This window comes from Enhydra lutris, unplaced genomic scaffold (assembly GCF_002288905.1).
Source record: "Enhydra lutris kenyoni isolate GAN:26980312 unplaced genomic scaffold, ASM228890v2 scaffoldscaffold93, whole genome shotgun sequence".
In the NCBI taxonomy this organism is placed as follows: domain Eukaryota; kingdom Metazoa; phylum Chordata; class Mammalia; order Carnivora; family Mustelidae; genus Enhydra; species Enhydra lutris.
The window spans coordinates 3,484,522-3,504,106 of NW_019154177.1; the positions used below are offsets into that span (position 1 = coordinate 3,484,522).

The window sequence follows — 19,585 nt, forward strand, 5'->3', positions numbered from 1 at the left end:
GCAAAGCAGTCCCTGGGTCCTGTTACAGTCACCTAGTCCTGTTTTATTCCCACCACACAGTTACCCTAAGAGTGATTTGAAATTGGGGTTATTCCTCTAAGTCCCATGATTTGACGTGCAGATAGTTAGGTTTAGGCATTCTAGTGATTTCCCAAAGGGGCACATTTGCCCAGGAGTCTGTGTATTTTGTGCTGGTGCTGGAAGCCGTCCACAGATCTCAAAGCTAAGTGCCGTCCAGTGACGTTACCACTTCTCTACTCCAGCAAATCAGTTTCATGGAAACCTTTTTCTGATGATTATCAATGTATTGTATATTCATGGTAAAGATTTAGAAGATACCAGAAGGTATAAATAAGAAAGCCACAGTTACTCATCATGCCCGTGCCACACCGTTAGGAGACTGCCCCCGCTGACGCCCAGACCCTGTCCTTCCATGCGGCTTCTGTCTGTACGTCGTTGGCCTGTCTGTATGTAGTCGGTCTGTCTGTCTGTACGTAGTTGGTCTGTATGCCCACGTACAGACACACACAGAGATGGTATTACAGGACGCTTGCCATTTTGTAAACTTTCTCCCGGCGTCATATACTGTGAGCACAAACACGTGAGTGCTCTCAGTGGCCGCATATGCTGTTCCAGCATGTGGGGGATGCCCCGTAATTGATTTAAGTGGGCTCTTAGTGTACATTTGTGGGGTTTCTACTTTTTCAGCAATGCAAACAGTGCTAACGTGACTTCTGTATGTAATTACTGGCCATTTTCTACCTTCTCATTGAGGATAAATTTCTCTAAGTGGAATTGTTAAATCCCAAAGGTCATGCATTTTTTTTTAATGCTTTCTTTGTGTATTTGTTGTCACGTTGTCCTCCGAGTTCTTTGTCCAAGTGTCCACATTCCCACTTCCCGTGTATGTTATTCTTTTTCATTTTTTGTCAAGCATATAAGCAAAAGTGTTCTGATTTTTTAAAAGGATTTATTTATTTAAGAAAGAGAGCGAGAGAGTGTTCACCAGTGGGGGCGGGGTAGAGGGAGAGAATCTTCAGGCAGACTCCCTGCTGAGCGGGGAGCCCCAGTGTGAGGCTTGATCTCAGGATGCATGAGATCATGACCTGAGCTGAAACCAAGAGTCAGACAGCTAACTGACTAAGCCACCCAGGCACCTCAAAGTGTTCTGATATTTGAATTTTAGTTTCTTCACTTCTTGCTTAGGTAAATTCTCCCCCAACTCCCACTCCCTGCACCCTTCCGTTTCTTGGTTGTTTGTCTTTCTTTTGGAAGAAGTTACTAGTTTCCATCCTTTGTTACCTCTCTATTTGCCATGTTAATCTTCCTTCTTAATTTATATATATTCCCTACACACTAAAAGTATTAATCATTGGGTGCCTAGGTGGCTCAGTCAGTTAAACCTCTGCCTTTGGATCAGGTCATGATCTCGGGGTCCTGGGACTGGGTCCCGCATCTAGCTCCCTGCTCAGCGAGGAGCCTGCTTCTCCTTCTGCCTGCTGCTCCCCGCGCTTGTGCTCTCTGTCTTGCTCTCTCTCTAATAAATAAATGAAATCTTAAAAAAAAATTAATTATTTATCATGTGCTCCATAGTTATAACTTTTTAAATTAGTTTCAGGTATACAAGATAATGATTTCATACCTATATATTGTGAAGTGATCACCACAATAAGTCTAGTTAACATCTGTCAACACACAGTTCCAATTTTCTTTTACCCTGTGATGAGAACGTTTATGATCTATACTCGGCAGCTTTCAAATACACAATACGGTATTAACTATAATCACCGTGCTGTGTGGTCCAACTCTTTTTAAGACAGAGATGTTTAAAACAAACAAGCAGAGCAACTTGAATTTATTTATTTTATTTGTTCATGACTGTGAAACAGAAAGAGAGGGATAAGAGAGGGATGTGGTGATTGTTTATCCTCTCAAGGACAAACATGGGGTCTGGGGTACCTCTGTGCCACCACTCACTATGTCCCTGTCCCTCCAGGTGTCATGAGGGTGGGAGGTCCCCCAGGCAGAGCAGAGGTCCTCAGCTTCCTCCTGAGCGAGGACAGATCCATGTTCCCCATGCCCTTCCCAGATAAAGGTCATCATGTCACGTTTATCTTCCCTCTGTCACAAAGTTTGTATACATTAAAATATGTGTTTTGAGAGTTAATATTGTTTAATGAGATTTTTAAACTGTCCTTCCTAAGAGATGTATGTCTTGAAATGTTAGGTTTTTTTTTTTCCTCATAAAAAGGAGAATTTCTTAAAGGATTTCATTATTCTTGCAGATTTTCTTGTAGTATCTAAAAGCTTTGAAGATTCACAACAACTCAGATTACACTGCAGTTTCAATCTTTTGCTGAATTTGACTAACATTTGTATTTTACTTCTGTGAAAACATGTATATTCATGGCTCCGTAATTCAAGACAGTTTTTTTAAAAATCTCCCCATGACATCCCCACTGTCTCTAAATACCCTTTCTCTCCCTCAGATGTTAGCTAAATGATAGTTTTCTGGATTTCTAGTAAATATCCTGCTGGTTGCCAGATTACGTCAGTGCAAGGCCATCTGGTACCACCTTTTTCCAGCTGTAAACACTCCAATAATACGTACGAAGCACGGTCACAATCACTAGACAGCCGGGATCGAGAATGGCATGTAAATCCGCTGAGTTTGAGTTGTGAGAGCCCTGATTTTTTTCCCATCCTATATTTTTGTATTTTCCTGCTGTTTTTGTGTCTGTTAACATAAGTCTCACGTGGATGTGGGCTCCAGAAGTGGGGGCGGAAGTCCTTCATTCTGATTTAGTGGCACGAAGTTGAGCTGAGAATATAATTCTCTCCTGATTCTGTTCAGGTGTTGGCCAACTGCCAAGCACCCACACTTGTCAAGGAGCCTTTTCCTGTCAAGACTAATTTGACCTTCTAATTTTGGAATTTATTTGTTGAGCTTTGTTATACCTCACTAAGGAAGGGATTTTACAAATGATTTTCTTGATGAGAGACAGTCTGGTATTCTCCAAGCTTGCGACTCAATTATTCCATTATAAAATACACTAGTACTACCAGTAACGGTACCCACTGAAGATGTTACCTCCAGAAATTAACCTTCTGTAGGCCATTGCAAGTTCCTTTTATCCAGCATCATGAATCAAATCACCACCACCTTCATTGCCAAGCTCCTGTCTCTCACCTCTTTGATAGAATCCACCTCACTGAATTATGATTATTTGACTGTGTCTCCCATTCCACTGTCTTTTCGAGGGTAACGTCATAGATCCAGGGTCTCAAAAGCCCATGCCTGGAGGACAATCAGTCTTAGATAAACTTTTGTTGCAGTGAATACATATTCCTTATGCAGTGCTGATTTTTCATGCTGAAATTTATTCAGTTTCCTTCTTGATGGTCTTTGAACTTTTTAAGGGCAATGAATGGGTCTCATTTACATTTCTTTCCCAATCCCCAGCATTTTATAAACATTTTTACGAGCACTTAACAAATGTTGAATTGATAGCCAAGATCTGCTTCCTGGTGCGGAACTAAAATATTTTTCCCTCTGCACTTCTGTCTCTTCTCTCTCTCCCAATACCCAGAGGCACAGTCACCCCTGAAAAATGGCGCAGTTGTCTTTATCAGACACAGACATTCTGCAGTCAGTTGTGTAACCCCCCAAAGGCAGAGGATAAGATAGTAACCCTTTCATCAGTCCCATGCACCAAACATTCCAAACCCTTGGAGCAGAGACCCGCTCCCGTGCGAGGCTGTTCTTGGGACCTTCTGCTTTTTTCCTGGCTTCTCTGTGTTCTGCCACTGTGGCCAATTCTGACGCCCACTGGCAGGTCAAACCCCCGTCCCTTATCCTGAGGAAGGTCTGTGCAAGTGTGGATCACCCCCCCTTCCCTGTCTCCCTATAGGGTGCTCAAGACAGGCTGGGGTTTTTAAGAATTTTGCTGGAAAAAAATTTTTGAATGTACATCCAGTTTAGAAATCACCATATTTCCAAACTACACACGTTGGAACTATGGACCATAGAGACATGAAGAGCTTGGCTATGTCCCCATCCCTGTTACCCTAAGAATGAGCATCCGAGGTGCTGTGTGTGTTGACTTCTTCCAATCCCCACAAGGGCCAGACTCTGCTGAGCTCCCCCTTTTTTTTTTTTTGGTGTTTTTGTTTTTGTTTTTGTTTAAGATTTTATTTACTTATTTGACAGACAGAGATCACATAATAGGCAGAGAAAGAGAGAGAGGGGAAGCAGGTTCCCTGCTGAGCAGAGAGCCCGATGTGGGGCTTGATCCCAGGACCCTGAGATCATGACCTGAGCCGAAGGCAGAGGCTTAACCCACTGAGCCACCCAGGTGCCCCTGAGCTCCCATTCTGTAGGGACTCTTCTAGAGCCTTCCTCTCCCCGTGGAGAGAAGTGGCCTGAGGAGAACCCACCAGCACACGTGCCTCCGTGACTGTTACCACGTAGGAAAGAACGTGATTCTCCCCTCACAGAACGCTCTCGCCCTCCTCGTGTATTTATTCCTGGTTTTTGGAGGTGGCGAGACCCTGTTCCGTTCTGTTCCGTTCAGTGGACTCTGATCCGAGCTTTTTATATTACGTGTGTCAGTAGTGTGTAGAGTGTTAATTATCCATTTTTGCTTTCGATTGCTGCTTATATTGTATGCAGATCGTGTTCTCGCTCTTTCTGAAAAATCCATTTCCCTCTGAATTTTGCCTTGGGAATGATGTATTAGGTAGAACAGTTATCTGACTCCTATGTTAACTTCTAAGTACTTTAAATAGCGAGAAGTGCCTGTAGGCACCACCGCATCACTTAAATCCCACACACCAAGTCAGGGGCACCAAGCAGAATTAAGAGAAAGCTAGAAATGACCAGTTCGACTCGCGCGCCTCATTCTGGCACTTCCAAGTCACAGTCTTTCCAGCCACATCAGAAGTAGAGCAGAATGAAGCCAATTCTGTTTCTTTCTCCTGCTCAGTGAGATGGCTGTGTCCTTGACTCTGCCATTCTCCCTGAGGGGAGGTGGGAAGAAGACAGTCCTACCTTTGGGGACAGTACTTGTGGCTAACCTCAGTCCTGCAATCTGATGGGGCCATTTATAGACACTCCCAAACCTCATTTTGTTTCCCGGAGTGGAAAACGAGCTGGGTCTTCTCCATGTTGCAGGGGTGAATAGCCTTTCTCAGTCACTCAGTGCCAACCCGCTGACCGCCACCACCCTTACCCATCTCGACCTCTCAGGGAACGTCCTCCGCGGAGACGACCTCTCGGTAAGTTTTCCTTTCCTCACAGTCATGTTCAAAGAGACTGTATTCCATAGACCTGGAATAATTTCCAAACATGGCTTTCCTCTCTCATCAGGAGAGTTTCAGATCATTTAGTTATGAGCTTAGGATGTGTTTTAGAGAAAAATTCCAGAGCCGTCCTTAATTACATGTAGTCTAACACATAGATGTTTTCCTCTGTTAACTTGATATTGCTAAAGTGTGAATTCTTTTTGGAAACACTTTTTCTGAAGGACCTTTTTCCCCACTTCCTTTTAACCATTATTGAACCTCTTATATTTGTCTGATAAGAAAGATTGGAAATGTAAACTGAATGATTTCATCATTAAATAATATTGTTGAGAAGACAGGTGTTTTTGTTTTTTTTTTGTTTTTTTTTTTAATAGTTTACAGTTGAAAAAGGATATTGGGATAAAGTCCAGTCCTATATTCCATGAATACAGTAGGGAAAGGGGTGGGTTTCGGAATACATTGGGGCCACTCTTTAAATAAGTTCGAATTTAAAGGCAAAAAGTTTCCCCTATGATGAAATAAGACTTTCATGCAGCTAAATCAGTAATATAAATGTCTGGCAGATTTTATTGGTACAGTGAATTAGGTGTGATCTCACTCTCAGATTTGGGGAGTTGTCCCCTCTGGTCTCTGTGATAGAATTTAGAAGAAATGCTCCCTTTTCGTGTAGGGCCTACAACAAGTGTGCGTCTTTGAAGAACCCTCCTCATGTGTGTTCTGCCCTTCATGGGGGTGAGAACCATTGTGAAATTTATTCCCATTTCCCTTGTGTTTTACTTTCCCTGTAAGGCAGGGAATATTGCCACAGTTTTTTGTAGAATTTCTTCCCTCTCCCTGACTTGAACCCATTTTAAGCAACGCTGGTTCCCAGTGTGCCGTGATTTTCTTCAGTGCATGGCCGGTCCATGTTCGTTATCACTTTCCGTGATGATTCATAGGTCTGCTTCCTCCCAAGATGAAACCGTGATCTCAGATGGGAGATCACTAAGACCTTACGGTGGCAAACTAGGGAAATGGAGGGATAAAAGAGGAGCCTGAAGATTAAATAATAAGACTCTGCTAATACAGGACATTAATAGTCACTTAAGGTAGATAGCAAAGCAGCCCAGGATTTTTTCAGATGAGTGGGTCTTGCTCCCGCTTGTGGCTGGGGAAAGGGAAGTGGAAACTCGAGGCCTGTGGCAGTGGGCTCCCAGCCCTGGACAGGTTCTGGGGGGTTCTGGGAGCCATCCAGCAGGTGCAGGGAGGGGCTTACCCGGCCCCTGTCTTCAGGGCCAGGGGCCTAGCTGGACCTGCCTCTTTGGAGAGGTGCTATTGGCCAAGTAGGGTCTTGTCACCAATCGAGGGTGATTAGAGCTCCCCCAGCTGGTGGCCAAGAGGAGACCCACAAGCCCTGCAAAAGCCCAAGAAAGGCAGAGATCCTTAGAGAAGCGAGAGCAAATTATTTTTCTGGATCACAACTTCTCATAATCCAGTCTGTTGTGTGTGTCTAGTTACTCTGAAGTATTTACAGGCGAATCTTTTGCTTTTCCGATTTGGTAGAGAGGATTTTGCTCAAGCATGATAGAGCTAAGCCACTGCACCGTGAGTCTTTACTAAGGACGAGGACATCTCAGTGTAAGCTCATTAGTTTTTGCAAGGATCTGGTGATATCCAGAGAAGCTAAGGAGAATGTAGCTGTTTTCCTGGGGGCAGGAGCCTGGACTCAGTTTGCTTTTGGTAGACTCTGGCTGTGGCTCCTCGGGGCAAGTAGAGAAGAGCCGAGGACTCTTCCATTTGTTGTATTGATGGTCTTGCTCAGGAATAAGGGGAGAGCTTAGGCACTGTGACCCTTTGAAACCTGACATGTCTGAACTATGTGTGAAATTAAAACAAAAACAAAAACAAAAAACAACCTAAACTTACAGTGCCATCCGGCCCTTTCTTGTTAGATTTTGGAAGTAACTAAGGGTAGAAAAAAATCGTTGCATTGGATGGAAGAGAGTATAGCCTGAGACCATCTGATGGTTCAAATTCAAATTAGTGGATCTTTGAACACTTTCAAAAGTGATTAGCATTTTGAGAGGGTGAGTGCTATTCAGGTGGTGTTTTAATCGTAGCAGTTAAAATTAATTAGCACTGCTCCAAAATTATAAAAATCAAGCTAATCAGGAAAACTAAGTCATATGTAACAAAAGGGGTTTTGGCAGCCAAGAGTTCATTTGGCCTTTTTTTTTTTTTTTTTTAACTCAGCCATAATATTATTTTAAATATTCTTTGGAACTTTGCTCTCAGGGAAGGCCATGGAAGGACATGAAATCCTGCTCGTCCTCTTGGGAAGAATAAAGAATGGTTATGGGAGGACGTGGGTAACTTCTTTTTAAAATATTAATGCGTGCGTGTGTGTTTCTAGATCCTAATGTGTGTGTGTTTTTTTTTTTTTTTTAATCTCAAGTACATGTACAGTTTTTTGGCCCAGCCCAATGCCATTGCTCATCTGGATTTATCCAACACGGAATGTTCCCTGGACATGGTAATGTTTTTTGGATACTGGGCTGGGGTGTCAGAGCAGCCACTTATGGGGGATCAAGAGAGGGCTTTCTCTGTCATGAAGTTGTCTCTTAGGCCCCGAAATCCTAGGAGCTGAGAGCGCCTTCTCTCCTTCTCAGGTCTGTGCAGCTCTTCTCCGCGGATGCCTCCAGTATTTAGCCGTGCTCAATCTCTCCAGAGCTGTCTTCTCGCACCGGTATGGGTTTGTACCTGCCACCCTTGTCCTCCAGGAGTGTCTGTTATCGTGATCTGAAAACAGAGCGGTAAAGGATGTGTGTTGTGTGTGCAGGGAGGTGGCCTTAAACCGTAATCTGTGAACACGAGGCCTCGAAAGCGCGAGTTTTTGTTGTACTTTCTCACTGCAGTGTGATGGGATGTTCCTCGCCGTCCCCCCAGCTGCTGTGTGAGCTGACAGCCGCTTGTCGCACGGGACGGGCACTCTCTCTTCATACAGGAAAAGCTCTTCTAGAAGGGGCTTCTCAACAACAAACTGGGAAACAAGTATAAACTCCCTTGCAGGGCAAAGAGTATAGCCCGCCCCAAACTCATACATATTTTTTTTTAAATGAAAAATAAATAAATAAATAAATAAATAAAAACATTTATTTATTTATTTTAGAGAGAGAGCAAGCATGGAGCATGGAGGAGGGGTGGAGAGAGAGGGAGAGAGAGAATCTCAAGCAGACTCTGTAGTGAGCACGGAGCCCGATGTGGGCTTGATCCCACGACCCTGAGATCATGACCTGAGCCAAAATCGTGAGTCGGCCACTTAGCTGTCAGCCACCCAGGTTCCCCCTGGATTCATGAATTTTAATTTGTAGAATTGGAGGGCCAGCCTGAGCACCTCACTTCTGCTTCCTGACTTAGAATTGTTTGCGGTGTAGGGCGTTGGATTAGAAGCAGCGAGTATCCACAAACAGCAGCAACTTAGAATGGAGGGAAAAGAAGGAAGAGTTAACAAGAGTACCTGGGGTTCGTACCTGTGAAATTCTGGGACCATCCAGTGTGTTAATAGTGTACGACCCTTAGCATTCAGAATATTGACCGTAGATCACAAACAATATTTTCGTCATTATGTGCTTTTTAATAATAGGGAGGATTGCTGACTGCTTGAAATACCTCCATTTTATATGGTATATTATATTCAAAGGCATAACCCTCACTTGTTTGGAAAATTCGGTTGTTCAGCCGGCTTTATTCTATAGTTGCACCTCGCAAATAAATTATTCTATATTTTAAAGCGCAGTCAGTCCATTACTTCAGTGGTGAAGTAAATCTTTACAGGAGCAAAAATATGCCACAAGCACCTCAACCGAATAACATGAGAGCCCCCCAGGCGCCTCCTCTGGGATGACTGGCCTCCAGAGCTCTTAAGCTTACAGAGTAGGACCGCACTTATCCAGTGAGAGGTTGTGATTAAATACCCAGCCCGTCACCGAGGCACAGTCCTAGCCAGCCCTTAGTAATTACCTTGAAATTCATGTGTTACTCTGAGCTGTGGACTGTCAGCCAGGCTGTTCATACTTTTGTTTCTATGTGTATCAGTCAGGGTAGGTGAGTTGCTCTGTAGCAACGAATGGTCCTCCCTCCCCACCCCCACCTCCATGGTCTTCTGCAGTGGTGGTCTTGTGACATGTCGCTTGTGGGTGGCCATACTGCCTTGATTCCAGAAGGCAGATCTCTAGCCACGTAGCAGAGGAAAAAGAGTTATAGCTCATACGAGCTGGTGCAGCTTCCTTCTGGAAGTCACACACGTCACTTCTGTCTGATGGGATGTCCTCTTGGCCAAGAGACTTGCCTGGCCACGCCTGCCAGCAGTGGGGGAATAAAGCGTGGTCCTCCCACGGAAAGGGGCAGTGGGTATTTGAAAACGTTGGTACAGTAGACATCCAGTCAAGTAGTAGGAGAAGTATATTCAGCGAGCATTTTAGCAACATTTATCATCAAAAACGAATAGGAGTACACAAGCTTATGTCGTTCCACTATAGGCACCAGAGCTCATTGGAAACATCTAATATATATTCTCCCAGAATTCTCTTTCCTCTTAAATTTATTTGTCAACCTCGTAGAGATTCTGGTTGCTTAGGTAGTTGTTCTTAGGTAGCCTGAAATTACCTTATTTTAAAACCAACGTTGACAGGTTTTCCTGGACCTTGTACAAGAAATACGTGCTTGAGCTAGACCGGAGCCTAGCCTCTGCCCTGAGAGTCTGAATAACTACGATGAACTGAGAGCTTCCTCTCTGCCCAGCTGAGTGCTTGCCGCACGGGGGCTCGCGCAGTCCTGCCGTCACTTCTAGCAGATAGAGCAAAACAAGCCAAGCGTTCACGTTCCAACTCCGACCCTGGGCTCTTGTTTTCCCAAGACCCTCCTAGTGTGGCATGGACTCTGCCTTCTTTCTGAGATGTACAGTTTCTGCCATAACAAGGGCCCATATTTGCAGTCTGTAGCCATCTCCTTTGGAGTTCTTTTTTTTTTTTTAAATATTTGGCTGAAATGATTAGATTTGCCCTATGGATGTAGGAAGTGAGCAGGCGTCATGCCGATCAGACTTTGTGTTGTTCCTGAGTTCAACATTAGGTCATGTCTTGTTGCACCTGAGACGGGCCGCGTCTAACAGTTTTGCCCAGCACGTGTAATGATCCTTAGTATTCAGTGCCACCCAGAGGGAAAGCTCATTAAATTGTGAGAAATAGGGTGCCTGGGTGGCTCAGTGGGTTGAGCCTCTGCCTTCGGCTCAGGTCATGGTCTCAGGGTCCTGGGGTTGAGTCCCACATTGGGCTCTCTGTTCAGCGGGGAGCCTGCTTCCCTCTCTCTCTGCCTGCCACTCTGCCTACTTGTGATCTCTCTCTCTGTCAAATAAATGAATAAAAATAAAAAATTGTAAGAAATAGACATCTTCTTTTACCTCTAGTTTCTTAAAAATTCCAACAAGAGATCTATGGGTAAAACACAGTTTGAGATCCTTGGCTACAAAGAATAGCGGTAGTTTTAAGGACTTAAATGAAATGTCTTAACTTCTCACATCATTCCTTTGATGGTATTGGATTTATTTAGCTTCCAGACATTTTGTTTCTTTTTACCTTTGAATTTCTCCCGAAAATATAATGGAGTCATGGATTTTTTTCCCCCGGTGTCTGAATAACCAGTGGGTAACTTTGCCAAGCCAGAAGTGGGGTACCAGACCCCAAGTGTAACTGCTGGTATGACTCTCACGTTTTGTTTTTCAGGAAAGGAAAAGAAGTGCCCCCGTCCTTCAAACAGTTTTTCAGTAGCTCCCTGTCTCTGATGCAACTCAACCTTTCAGGCACAAAACTGTCTCCTGAGCCGTTAAAGTGAGTCGTTAATTCATTTTCTCCAGATCTCTTAACATTCAGTTTGTTATTATGAATGTGCTTGAGGGAAGGGGAAGCAGAAGACACATAATCCTAAGACAGGCAAAGCAGATGAAAATGCCTTTCTCACTTCGGGGTACAAAAAGGAGATCACATTCTTTTTGAAGACATTGTGCCCTGTTGATAGTATTGCATTTTCAAGGGGAGGAAAAAAACCTTTCTTTGGTTTGTGATCTTGGCAGTTGTCACTGATCCGTAGACGTTGTCCCCCCAGGTATCACTGCTTTTGCGTTAACCTCTGTTGAGCCTGCTTTAGGTATTTTCATGTGTGTGTTCTAATCAATACTTATTCTCCTTATTTCTCCTAAGCATAGTAAACTCTGTGCACAGTGCGTATGCAACGGAATCTGTTTTCAGATGCTTTAGTTCCTGAATTACCTCAGTCAGCAGAGGCTGTCTGTTCTGTGTGTTTACTTGGCTGGGTTAGTATCCCTAGCGGGGAAGTTGAGCTCTTTAACTAAAATAAGATTTGAGGATAATTTGTCGTCCTTGAAATTTCTGTTCACCAGGGCCAGAAATAATCAGAAGGGCTATAGGATCAAATTCCCTTTGAGTCTAAAGAACATATTTTCGGGTAGTTATGAACATGTACAGGTCACATGTGTTCAAATACATGCACAGATTTCTCCTTTCCCCAGCTGGCATGTAAATCAGCGTTTAATTTTTCCCTCGTAATTTGTATGATGTGCTAAAATCAGTGTCTGCTATTCATTTTATTAGCAAATTAATCTTCAACTAATTTGTGACTTGCCTTTTTCTTTCAAGAGGTGTGAAATCGATCGCAGCATCTCCTCTGGCACCGTAAGACCAAAACAATCGGACGTCTTTAAGGACAGTAGATCTAGTCCAGTGCCAAGAGAAAAATCCAGTGGTCATCATCAGGCCTCCTTCTTAAACATTGACTTAATATATTAGAGGTCTGTAAATGCAACAGCTCCAAACAGTAAAGGTCTCACGATGAGGCTGATTGTGTGGCTATTAAGCAAACTAATGGAATCAGTATTCCAAAGGGGGATCCATAAGAATTTAGTCATATTTACTTCATTCACTCATTCATTCATTCAACTAATATTTAGGAGCATTTACACCATGCCAGACATGAGGAGGGCGCTGGGTAGAAAGCAGATCCGGACTGATCCTTGCCCTCAGTGTACCGCTACGAGATTGCTTATTCAGAAGTTCCTGACAGATACCCGGTACTCCAGTCCTTTCTCGGTGTTCTCGGTCCTGTGAAATACAGAGTAGCTCTTCACTGGTTAGCATCAGTGATTCTGTAGAATGTTCCACACCACCACAGCACTGGGTTTTACTGTGTACCTTGTAGCATAGAGACCTGCGGATAAAAATTATACCTCAAGAGTTATTTTGTAACTGTTAAATCTTGTGGCCTGTTATTTATGTGAATATTTAATAGTGTCCTGTCAGTAATCTCTTCAGCTCTGTGTTTCACTTAGTAAAAATCTTAACGTGAGGAAAAAGGTTCTGTGGCTGAAGATTCTGTAAGCAAAATTCTGAATTTTTAATATTTAATTAATTATTAAAAATTATTTAAAAAAATAATTAATTACATTTAATATGAGGCCAGAACTTGAAAAGAGATAACAGAACTGAGGTGTTGGGGTTTACCTGGGGTGGGGCATGTTTCTTGGGCCGAGGTCACGCCCTGGAGGAAGATTGATGGCTTGGGGGGTTCTGGGAGGCGCATCACAGTGCCGGGCAGTGGCCACGGGCTCCCGATGTGCCTCGCCCACCACGTTCCACTGCACCAAGAGGGACGGACAGAGACCCTAGCTTGTTGAAGGGTTGGGGGTCAGCAGCCATAAGAAAATAGGCTAAAGCAGTGCAACTTCTTCTGAGAGAAACCTCCGTTTGGACATCACTGTGTCCTGCAGAAGTCTCCCACCATTTGGGGCTTCTTCAAAAGCAACGCAGATAATATGACTGCCTACTTTGCAGCTGTGCTTTTTCCTTGCAGACGTGTCAGGCCACGATGAAGTATCCTAGGGGCTTTAGTAAAGAGCCTGGTGACATTGTCCCTCATGTTTCCTACAGTCTTCAACAGCGAGGTTCTCATGTATCCCGAGGACGCTCCTGGCTCCTGCATCACTCAGAGCGAGGCCCGAGGTCCTGTTTATGCTCATGCTGGTGCTTTCACTCCCCCCCACCCCGTCCCTGCTTCCCTGTGCCATTCCTTGCTCTCTGTCACATGGCCCCCCTTCTCCCCATCTCCCCGGCTGAGTATTTTTAAGAAACCTATTGCATGAGCTACTCAGGAATCCTAACTAGCATCACATGTCCAGAGCTGGCGAAATGAGATACAAATTCTGTCTTAACCAGCGTTGCAGTAACGATGGAGACTGATGGACTCTCGTTAAAGCTGTTCTTCCATCCCTGGGTGAAAGACGATGCTTCCTGCCGAGAGCTCTCCCCGTGTGCCTTAGGCTTCGTCCTCGTTCCCTCCAGTTTTGTTTTACACTTGCTGTGGGTTCTTCGTCTTTACCAGTCTCAAAGCTGGTCTGTCTTCATCTCTGGTCTCCTGTACTGTCCTTAAATATCTAAAAGGGCAGCATTATTTCCCGGGCCTTAATCTACATGTCAGGAGAGCAGGGAGAATTTCCCTTCCATGTAAGCCTTCCAAGAATAGAGTGTTCAAATATGTGGCTAAATTCTAGAAACTCAGCACATATTCGAACTCGAAGGGACCTCTTTGGGAATGTGCTGACTGTCCCATTTTGCTGACGAGCACCCGAGACGGGAGAAAAGTGACAGGTGATGTCATGGGAGCCACTCCACTGTGGGTACAGAGCCAGGACCTCAGGGCTGGCCTTTGGGTTCTCAGTCCCAGGCACTTTCAGCGGCTCAATACTGCCCCCAAGGAGGAAAGGGGGAATAGCACTTGTTGGGGAAAGGAGCAGTTTAGTAAGAAATGAAACAGGAGCATGCCCACAGATGAGAGCTGCCCAGCTTTTCTCCTCGGCCGGCGTTTAGAATAAGGGACTGGTGAGCCAGCTTGAGGGAATGAGAGGAAAGGCACTACCCCCCTCCAGCCCTCTTACTGGATTATGGGCTCCACGCGCCCGATGGTTGCTCTTGCTCTTTGGGTAGATGAGGCCAGAGCGTCCCCAGAAGGGGAGATCCCGGGGACTGGGGTGAAAGAGTCGCCTTCCCACCTCACTCTTATGGCGTGGAGGTCCTTTTTTCCCTGGGCACACTGAGAAGCAGGCAGTCACCCCCAAGGAGGCGGCCCTGGGGTCTACCCCCCGGTACTCCCTCCTGTCTGCCTGTCTTACAGTGGTGCGCGCACGCGTACATACACACACACACACACACACATACACACACACACACGTGTTGCCCCAGAGCAGGAGCCCCCTCTAGTGCTCCCCGTGTGTTTCTCCCGGGGGCCTGGTTGAGGTCTCTGATCCCTTCAGGATGACTGATGGGTGTGAGCCTATGTGAGATATTTGCATCAAGCCCAGTGAAGGGTGTTGGGTTTTACTGGGCTGACTTGAGCAGATGGAACCTATCCATTCTGAGACTTGAGCCACGTGATCGGTCCGGTCTCCTCAGCGTACAGTCATAACAGTCCTCTTCACGGGGGTGATGTGGTTTGCCCTGAGCCCAGCTGGTTGTAGCTGGACACACAAGCAGGCTCCTGGACTCAGACTCCAGACTTGGGCCTTCTCTCCCATGCTCTTATCTTCCTGCCTCCTTCCGTACATGCTTGGGGTGGGGAGGACACCCCTCCCCAGACGGCAGTCCCCGATCCTGGATACCGCAGAGCCTGACTTCCCCACCATCCATCTGCTCCTTGGGGAAAACCAGTGTTACTCTGCTGCTCTAATCACAACTGCCCAATGATTTTCTAAATAATATTAAAGGTGTTCTCAAGCAGATGCAGGTGGGAATTGATCTGCAGGGAACACAATTTAATTTCAGCATGCGGTTAGGGGTACTGTCGGTTTATTTGCCCGGGAACAGCAGTCCCGCCATTCGGAATGAGCCTACTCTGCGCCAAAGAGAAGAATGTCACAGCATCATTCTCTCACTGCATCTGAGAGGCTGACATGCGGCTGGCATTCTAACACCCGACTTGGTGCTTGACCTTCTCTGGGCTCCATTCAGCAGGAGAACATATTTTGGCGCAGCCTGTGGAATTTGTGTCTAATGTGTGTGTTTTCTCCCCGCAGAGCGTTGCTGCTGGGCCTGGCCTGCAATCATAACTTGAAGGGGGTTTCTCTTGATCTCAGCAATTGTGAGGTAAGGACACATTCAGACTACGGGTGGCAGGGATTAGAATAGCCTCCAAAACGCTTTGCCTCTTTCCTGGAAGAAGTGTGATCCTGTGAATCCAGAGGGGATAAATGAAGCAGAAAAACACACATCCTGCAGAAGTTTCTGGTGTTCTGTGTTTTGCAAGTTTTATCTACGAACAGCTGCAGAATGCCATTCAGAAAGCATTCAGTGTGTTTTTAATGACTTGGGTTTTTTGGGTTTTTTAAATTCATTCTTAGCGCCAATTGCTTAAGTATTTTATGATGAAGCCTTGAGATACAAAAGCCATAAACTAGCTTTACCGTTATGAAAAAGTCACATTCTGCACCCCTCGTGGGGGACAGATGTGTGTGACCTGACTTGGATTCAGAGAGTTTGCAAAAGAATGGCTGTCTTCTCATTCGTCTTATTTTTTAATGTCTTGATTTAAAACAGGAAAATTAAGATGCTTCTCAAAATTACAGCCATTCCAGACCCTTCCTACCAAAGATCAGCAAGATAATTTGAGACCAAGAGCCTCTACATTTCAGAGGGTCCCCAAACTTTTACAACGTTGAGACTTTCAGTTTGTATGGAGACCAGTAAGAAAATACCCAGGTACAGGGGCACCTGCGTGGCTCAGTCAGTTAAGCGGCTGCCTTCGGCTCAGATCATGATCCTGGGGTCCTGGGATTGAGTCCCGCATCGGGCTCCCTTTTCTGCGGGGAGCCTGCTTCTTCCTCACCCACTCCCCTTGCTTGTGTTCCCTCTCTCGCTCTCTCGCTCTCTGTGTCAAATAAATAAATAAATAAAATCTTTAAAAAAAGAAAATACCCAGGTACAAGCCACCCGGCCCCTTCAGAGCCTTGCTTTGCCCACCACGTCATATGTGGTTCCTTCTAAACAGGGCTGAGGGTGAGGTCCCTTCATTCCTGGTCCTGGGCCTTTATGCCCTCTGTTCTCTCTTCCTGGAACACATTTGCCAGGTCCTCCTTCTTTCCCGAGGTTCCCCTCTCCAAGGATCTAGCTCAAGTCCAGTGTCCTCCATGCCTACAGCAGATTCCTGGAGTTCGATCTGCGTTTGGCCTTTACTAGGTTCGCAGTCCAACACGAATTAAGTGCTACCCCGAAATCTCAGTGTCTGCGTCTGCAAAATGGAGACATCAGTGCCTCTCCCAATGGCTCGTTAGGGCTTTAAAGGAGCTCTTCTTTGCAAAGTGCTTCCGGGGCATCTGGGACATGTAAGGGTTATTTGCTGCGGTTGTGTATCTGTAGAATTTTCCCCAACTGCTTCAGCCCTTGGTGATCTTGTTCTTTTCTGATTGTCTGGCATTTAATGATGGTGACATGCATGTGGACGGTGACCCTTATGGTATCTTGTGTAACTGTTCACTTAGCACCTTTGTGCTATCCCGCTAGGCTGTAACTTTCTGGACGATGCTATTAGTATCTTACTCGTTTTGCGTTTCCCTTAGGTCCTAAAAAAAATACCAGGTACCAAGCCTAACACCAAATATTGAAGACTGTTGCTTTACCTCTCTGAAAATTCTAGAAACTGACAAGTATGAAATAGTATCATGTAATTTGTATGTGCAGGATTTTTTTTTTTTTTTTTTTTTTAATTTTGAGCTGGGGTTAGCACCAACTGTGTGTGATTTAGCAGTCATTTTGTTTGGAAAAAAGAAAAGCCAAAAAGAACAAAAAACAAAACACATAAAACCCCTAAAAACCTACACTATCAAATTTTCATGTGTAAATCAGTGTTCTTCTTTTTTTTAAAAAAGATTTATTTATTTATTTTAGAGAGAGAGAACAGGAATGGGAGGGGCAGAGGGAGAATCTCCAGCACACTGAGCACAGAGCCCGGTGCAGGGGGGAGTCGATCGCACAACCTGAGCCAAAATCAAGAGTTGGACACTTGATTGACTGATCCACTCAGACGCCCCTACTGTGCTTTTATTTGTGGAGACAGACCACATAATAGAAACCAAGGCTGGAAATATGAATTAATTGCTTACCAGTACTTTCTTACAGAACCTGGTAGTAGTGAAAACTTTTGTATGGGGGGAGGGGTAAGAAGAGTGGAGATAGGAAGGGTTATTCTATCCAAAAAAAGCAGATTGGTATAAACTTGACTGCTCTCTAGCTCATACTACTGAATGACCCAAATGTTTTACTTTCCTCATTAAATAGAGGAATTGTGATCGGTACAACATCTTCCATTGAATTCTGTGATCAGACTGGGAAGGGACCTAAGTGATCATCTGGTTCCCACACTTCTAGATGAGGAAAATGTGGTCTAAAGCTGAAATAATCTGGCTTACTAATGACGGTCATGATGAAAGTATGCTTTCCTGATTGTTGTTAATTATACGGGTAATTATTAGCACATCAAGTATGATTAGACATTCTCTTCTCAAAGAAGCTGTCAGATGCCATATGCCCAGAGAACCCTGCTAAATCGCTATGTAGCTTGTTCTTTAAATTCCCTTGTGATCCGACTGAGGATAACCTTCAAAGACAGTTTTATTGGTGAACTGATAAAATCGACATTTTTGTAGGTCAGAAATGGCAGACTGTTGGCGATTTCATATGGTTCTATCCACTGGCTAGTAGACTTTTCCTTTATAAGTTTTTTCTTACTAAGGCAGGAATCCAGATCAAATGATTGCTCTCTGATGGTAGGGTTGGCCGTTACGATGATGGTAGTCATGGCTTCGTTTTGGCCGTTCATTTATGGATTCTGTGGTATGGTGGTACTGCTGAGAAATGGGAAGTCTTCAGACTACTGGGGTACTATGTTCTCCCACCACCTTAACGCTTGATCACGGTCCCGGTGACCACGTCTATAAAGTCGACTTATCTTGCTGCTCATGGAAGTTGGTGAAACACCAAATGATTTTTCTAAATTTAGGTGTCTTGTCACATTTTTCTTCTTACAGACAGGTGTCCAGATCTAACTAGGTTTCACTTTGCTCCTCTGCATGGTGGAGTGAAGTCTCCTGTAAAGGTGTTGGGGTTGTGATGTTATCCGCTTAGAATGCTTGGCCATGTAAGGATTGACTGCTAACCCTTTAATTATTTGACACTTGAGAGTTGAGGTAGTACTCTCAGAAAAAGTCTGTCGCCCACTTAGAAGTTTAAAATTATGCATGTATCTATTTTTTTTTTTTTTTGTTCATTCTCTCTTTAGCCATATTAGACACAATCCCCTCTACTGTACACATGCTGGTCAAAATCAGGCAAGAATTCCACACATCATGTTCCCCATGATCACATAAATTGCCCACCTGCGGCGGTGGGAAGTAAAACTTCTCCCTGACACCATGTCATTTTGGAAGTCATTTCCTCAGAGATGACTGAGTCGAGGTGAGGGGCTGACCTGAAAAAAGTCACCTGTCCAAGGTATAATGCTGGACGGTTGCTGATGTGGGCACTGAACGAGTTCATCATCCCCTAACAATGCCTCTCATACAATGGTCTACCCCATCCATGGAAACAAAGAACAAATGTGAAATACTGCATAGTCTTTGTCTATTTAGAAGTAAATAGTTCCTTTTATTACACAATAGCTACTTGCCACTGGCTAATTTTTGAAATCGGGTTTGTGTGGGTGTTACAGAAAATAAATGGCTATTGTCTCAGATGGTGGTTGAGACCAGTTGGGAGGAAAGAGGAAAGTAACTCTCAAGTTGGAATTGTTTACAGAGATGAAATACGGTCAGTGGTATTATAATAATGTTGTATGGTGTCAGGTGGGGACTGCACTTACCATTGTGAACGTGTAATGTATAGAATTGTTGAGTCACTGTATTGTCCATGTGAAATGAATACAACACTGCGTGTCAACTACACTTGAGTAGGTTTTTTTTTAAGTGTCTACATAGGAAACTTAGAAAGCTTTGCTTAAGCAAATGGTTTTTGATTTTAGCATTTCTGCATCCTTCACTGTCCGTGCTCGCCTCGCCTGATGAGCTGTCCCTGTGGGTCTCAGAGTATTTCTGTATTTCCCTGAAGGAGGCTTTTTACGTTCATCAGTTAGAATGAGAGCGGACATTTATACCTACTGCTATTAAAAACGAAAGTACCAGGCAGGTGTTTTT

At 44.5% G+C, this 19,585-nt stretch overlaps 1 protein-coding gene across 5 annotated transcripts in view; it reads left to right on the forward strand.

Annotated features, from left to right (window-relative positions):
• Positions 1–19,585, forward strand: part of LOC111138620 (capping protein regulator and myosin 1 linker 1) — a 300,609-nt gene that overhangs the window by 171,793 nt on the left and 109,231 nt on the right. For all 5 annotated transcript variants that reach the window (XM_022490645.1, XM_022490647.1, XM_022490648.1 and 2 more), the window contains exons 13-17: positions 5,174–5,277; positions 7,739–7,816; positions 7,953–8,029; positions 11,064–11,168; positions 15,419–15,488. In XM_022490645.1, the coding sequence (XP_022346353.1) occupies positions 5,174–5,277; positions 7,739–7,816; positions 7,953–8,029; positions 11,064–11,168; positions 15,419–15,488 (434 nt within the window). The remainder of the gene's footprint in view (positions 1–5,173; positions 5,278–7,738; positions 7,817–7,952; positions 8,030–11,063; positions 11,169–15,418; positions 15,489–19,585) is intronic.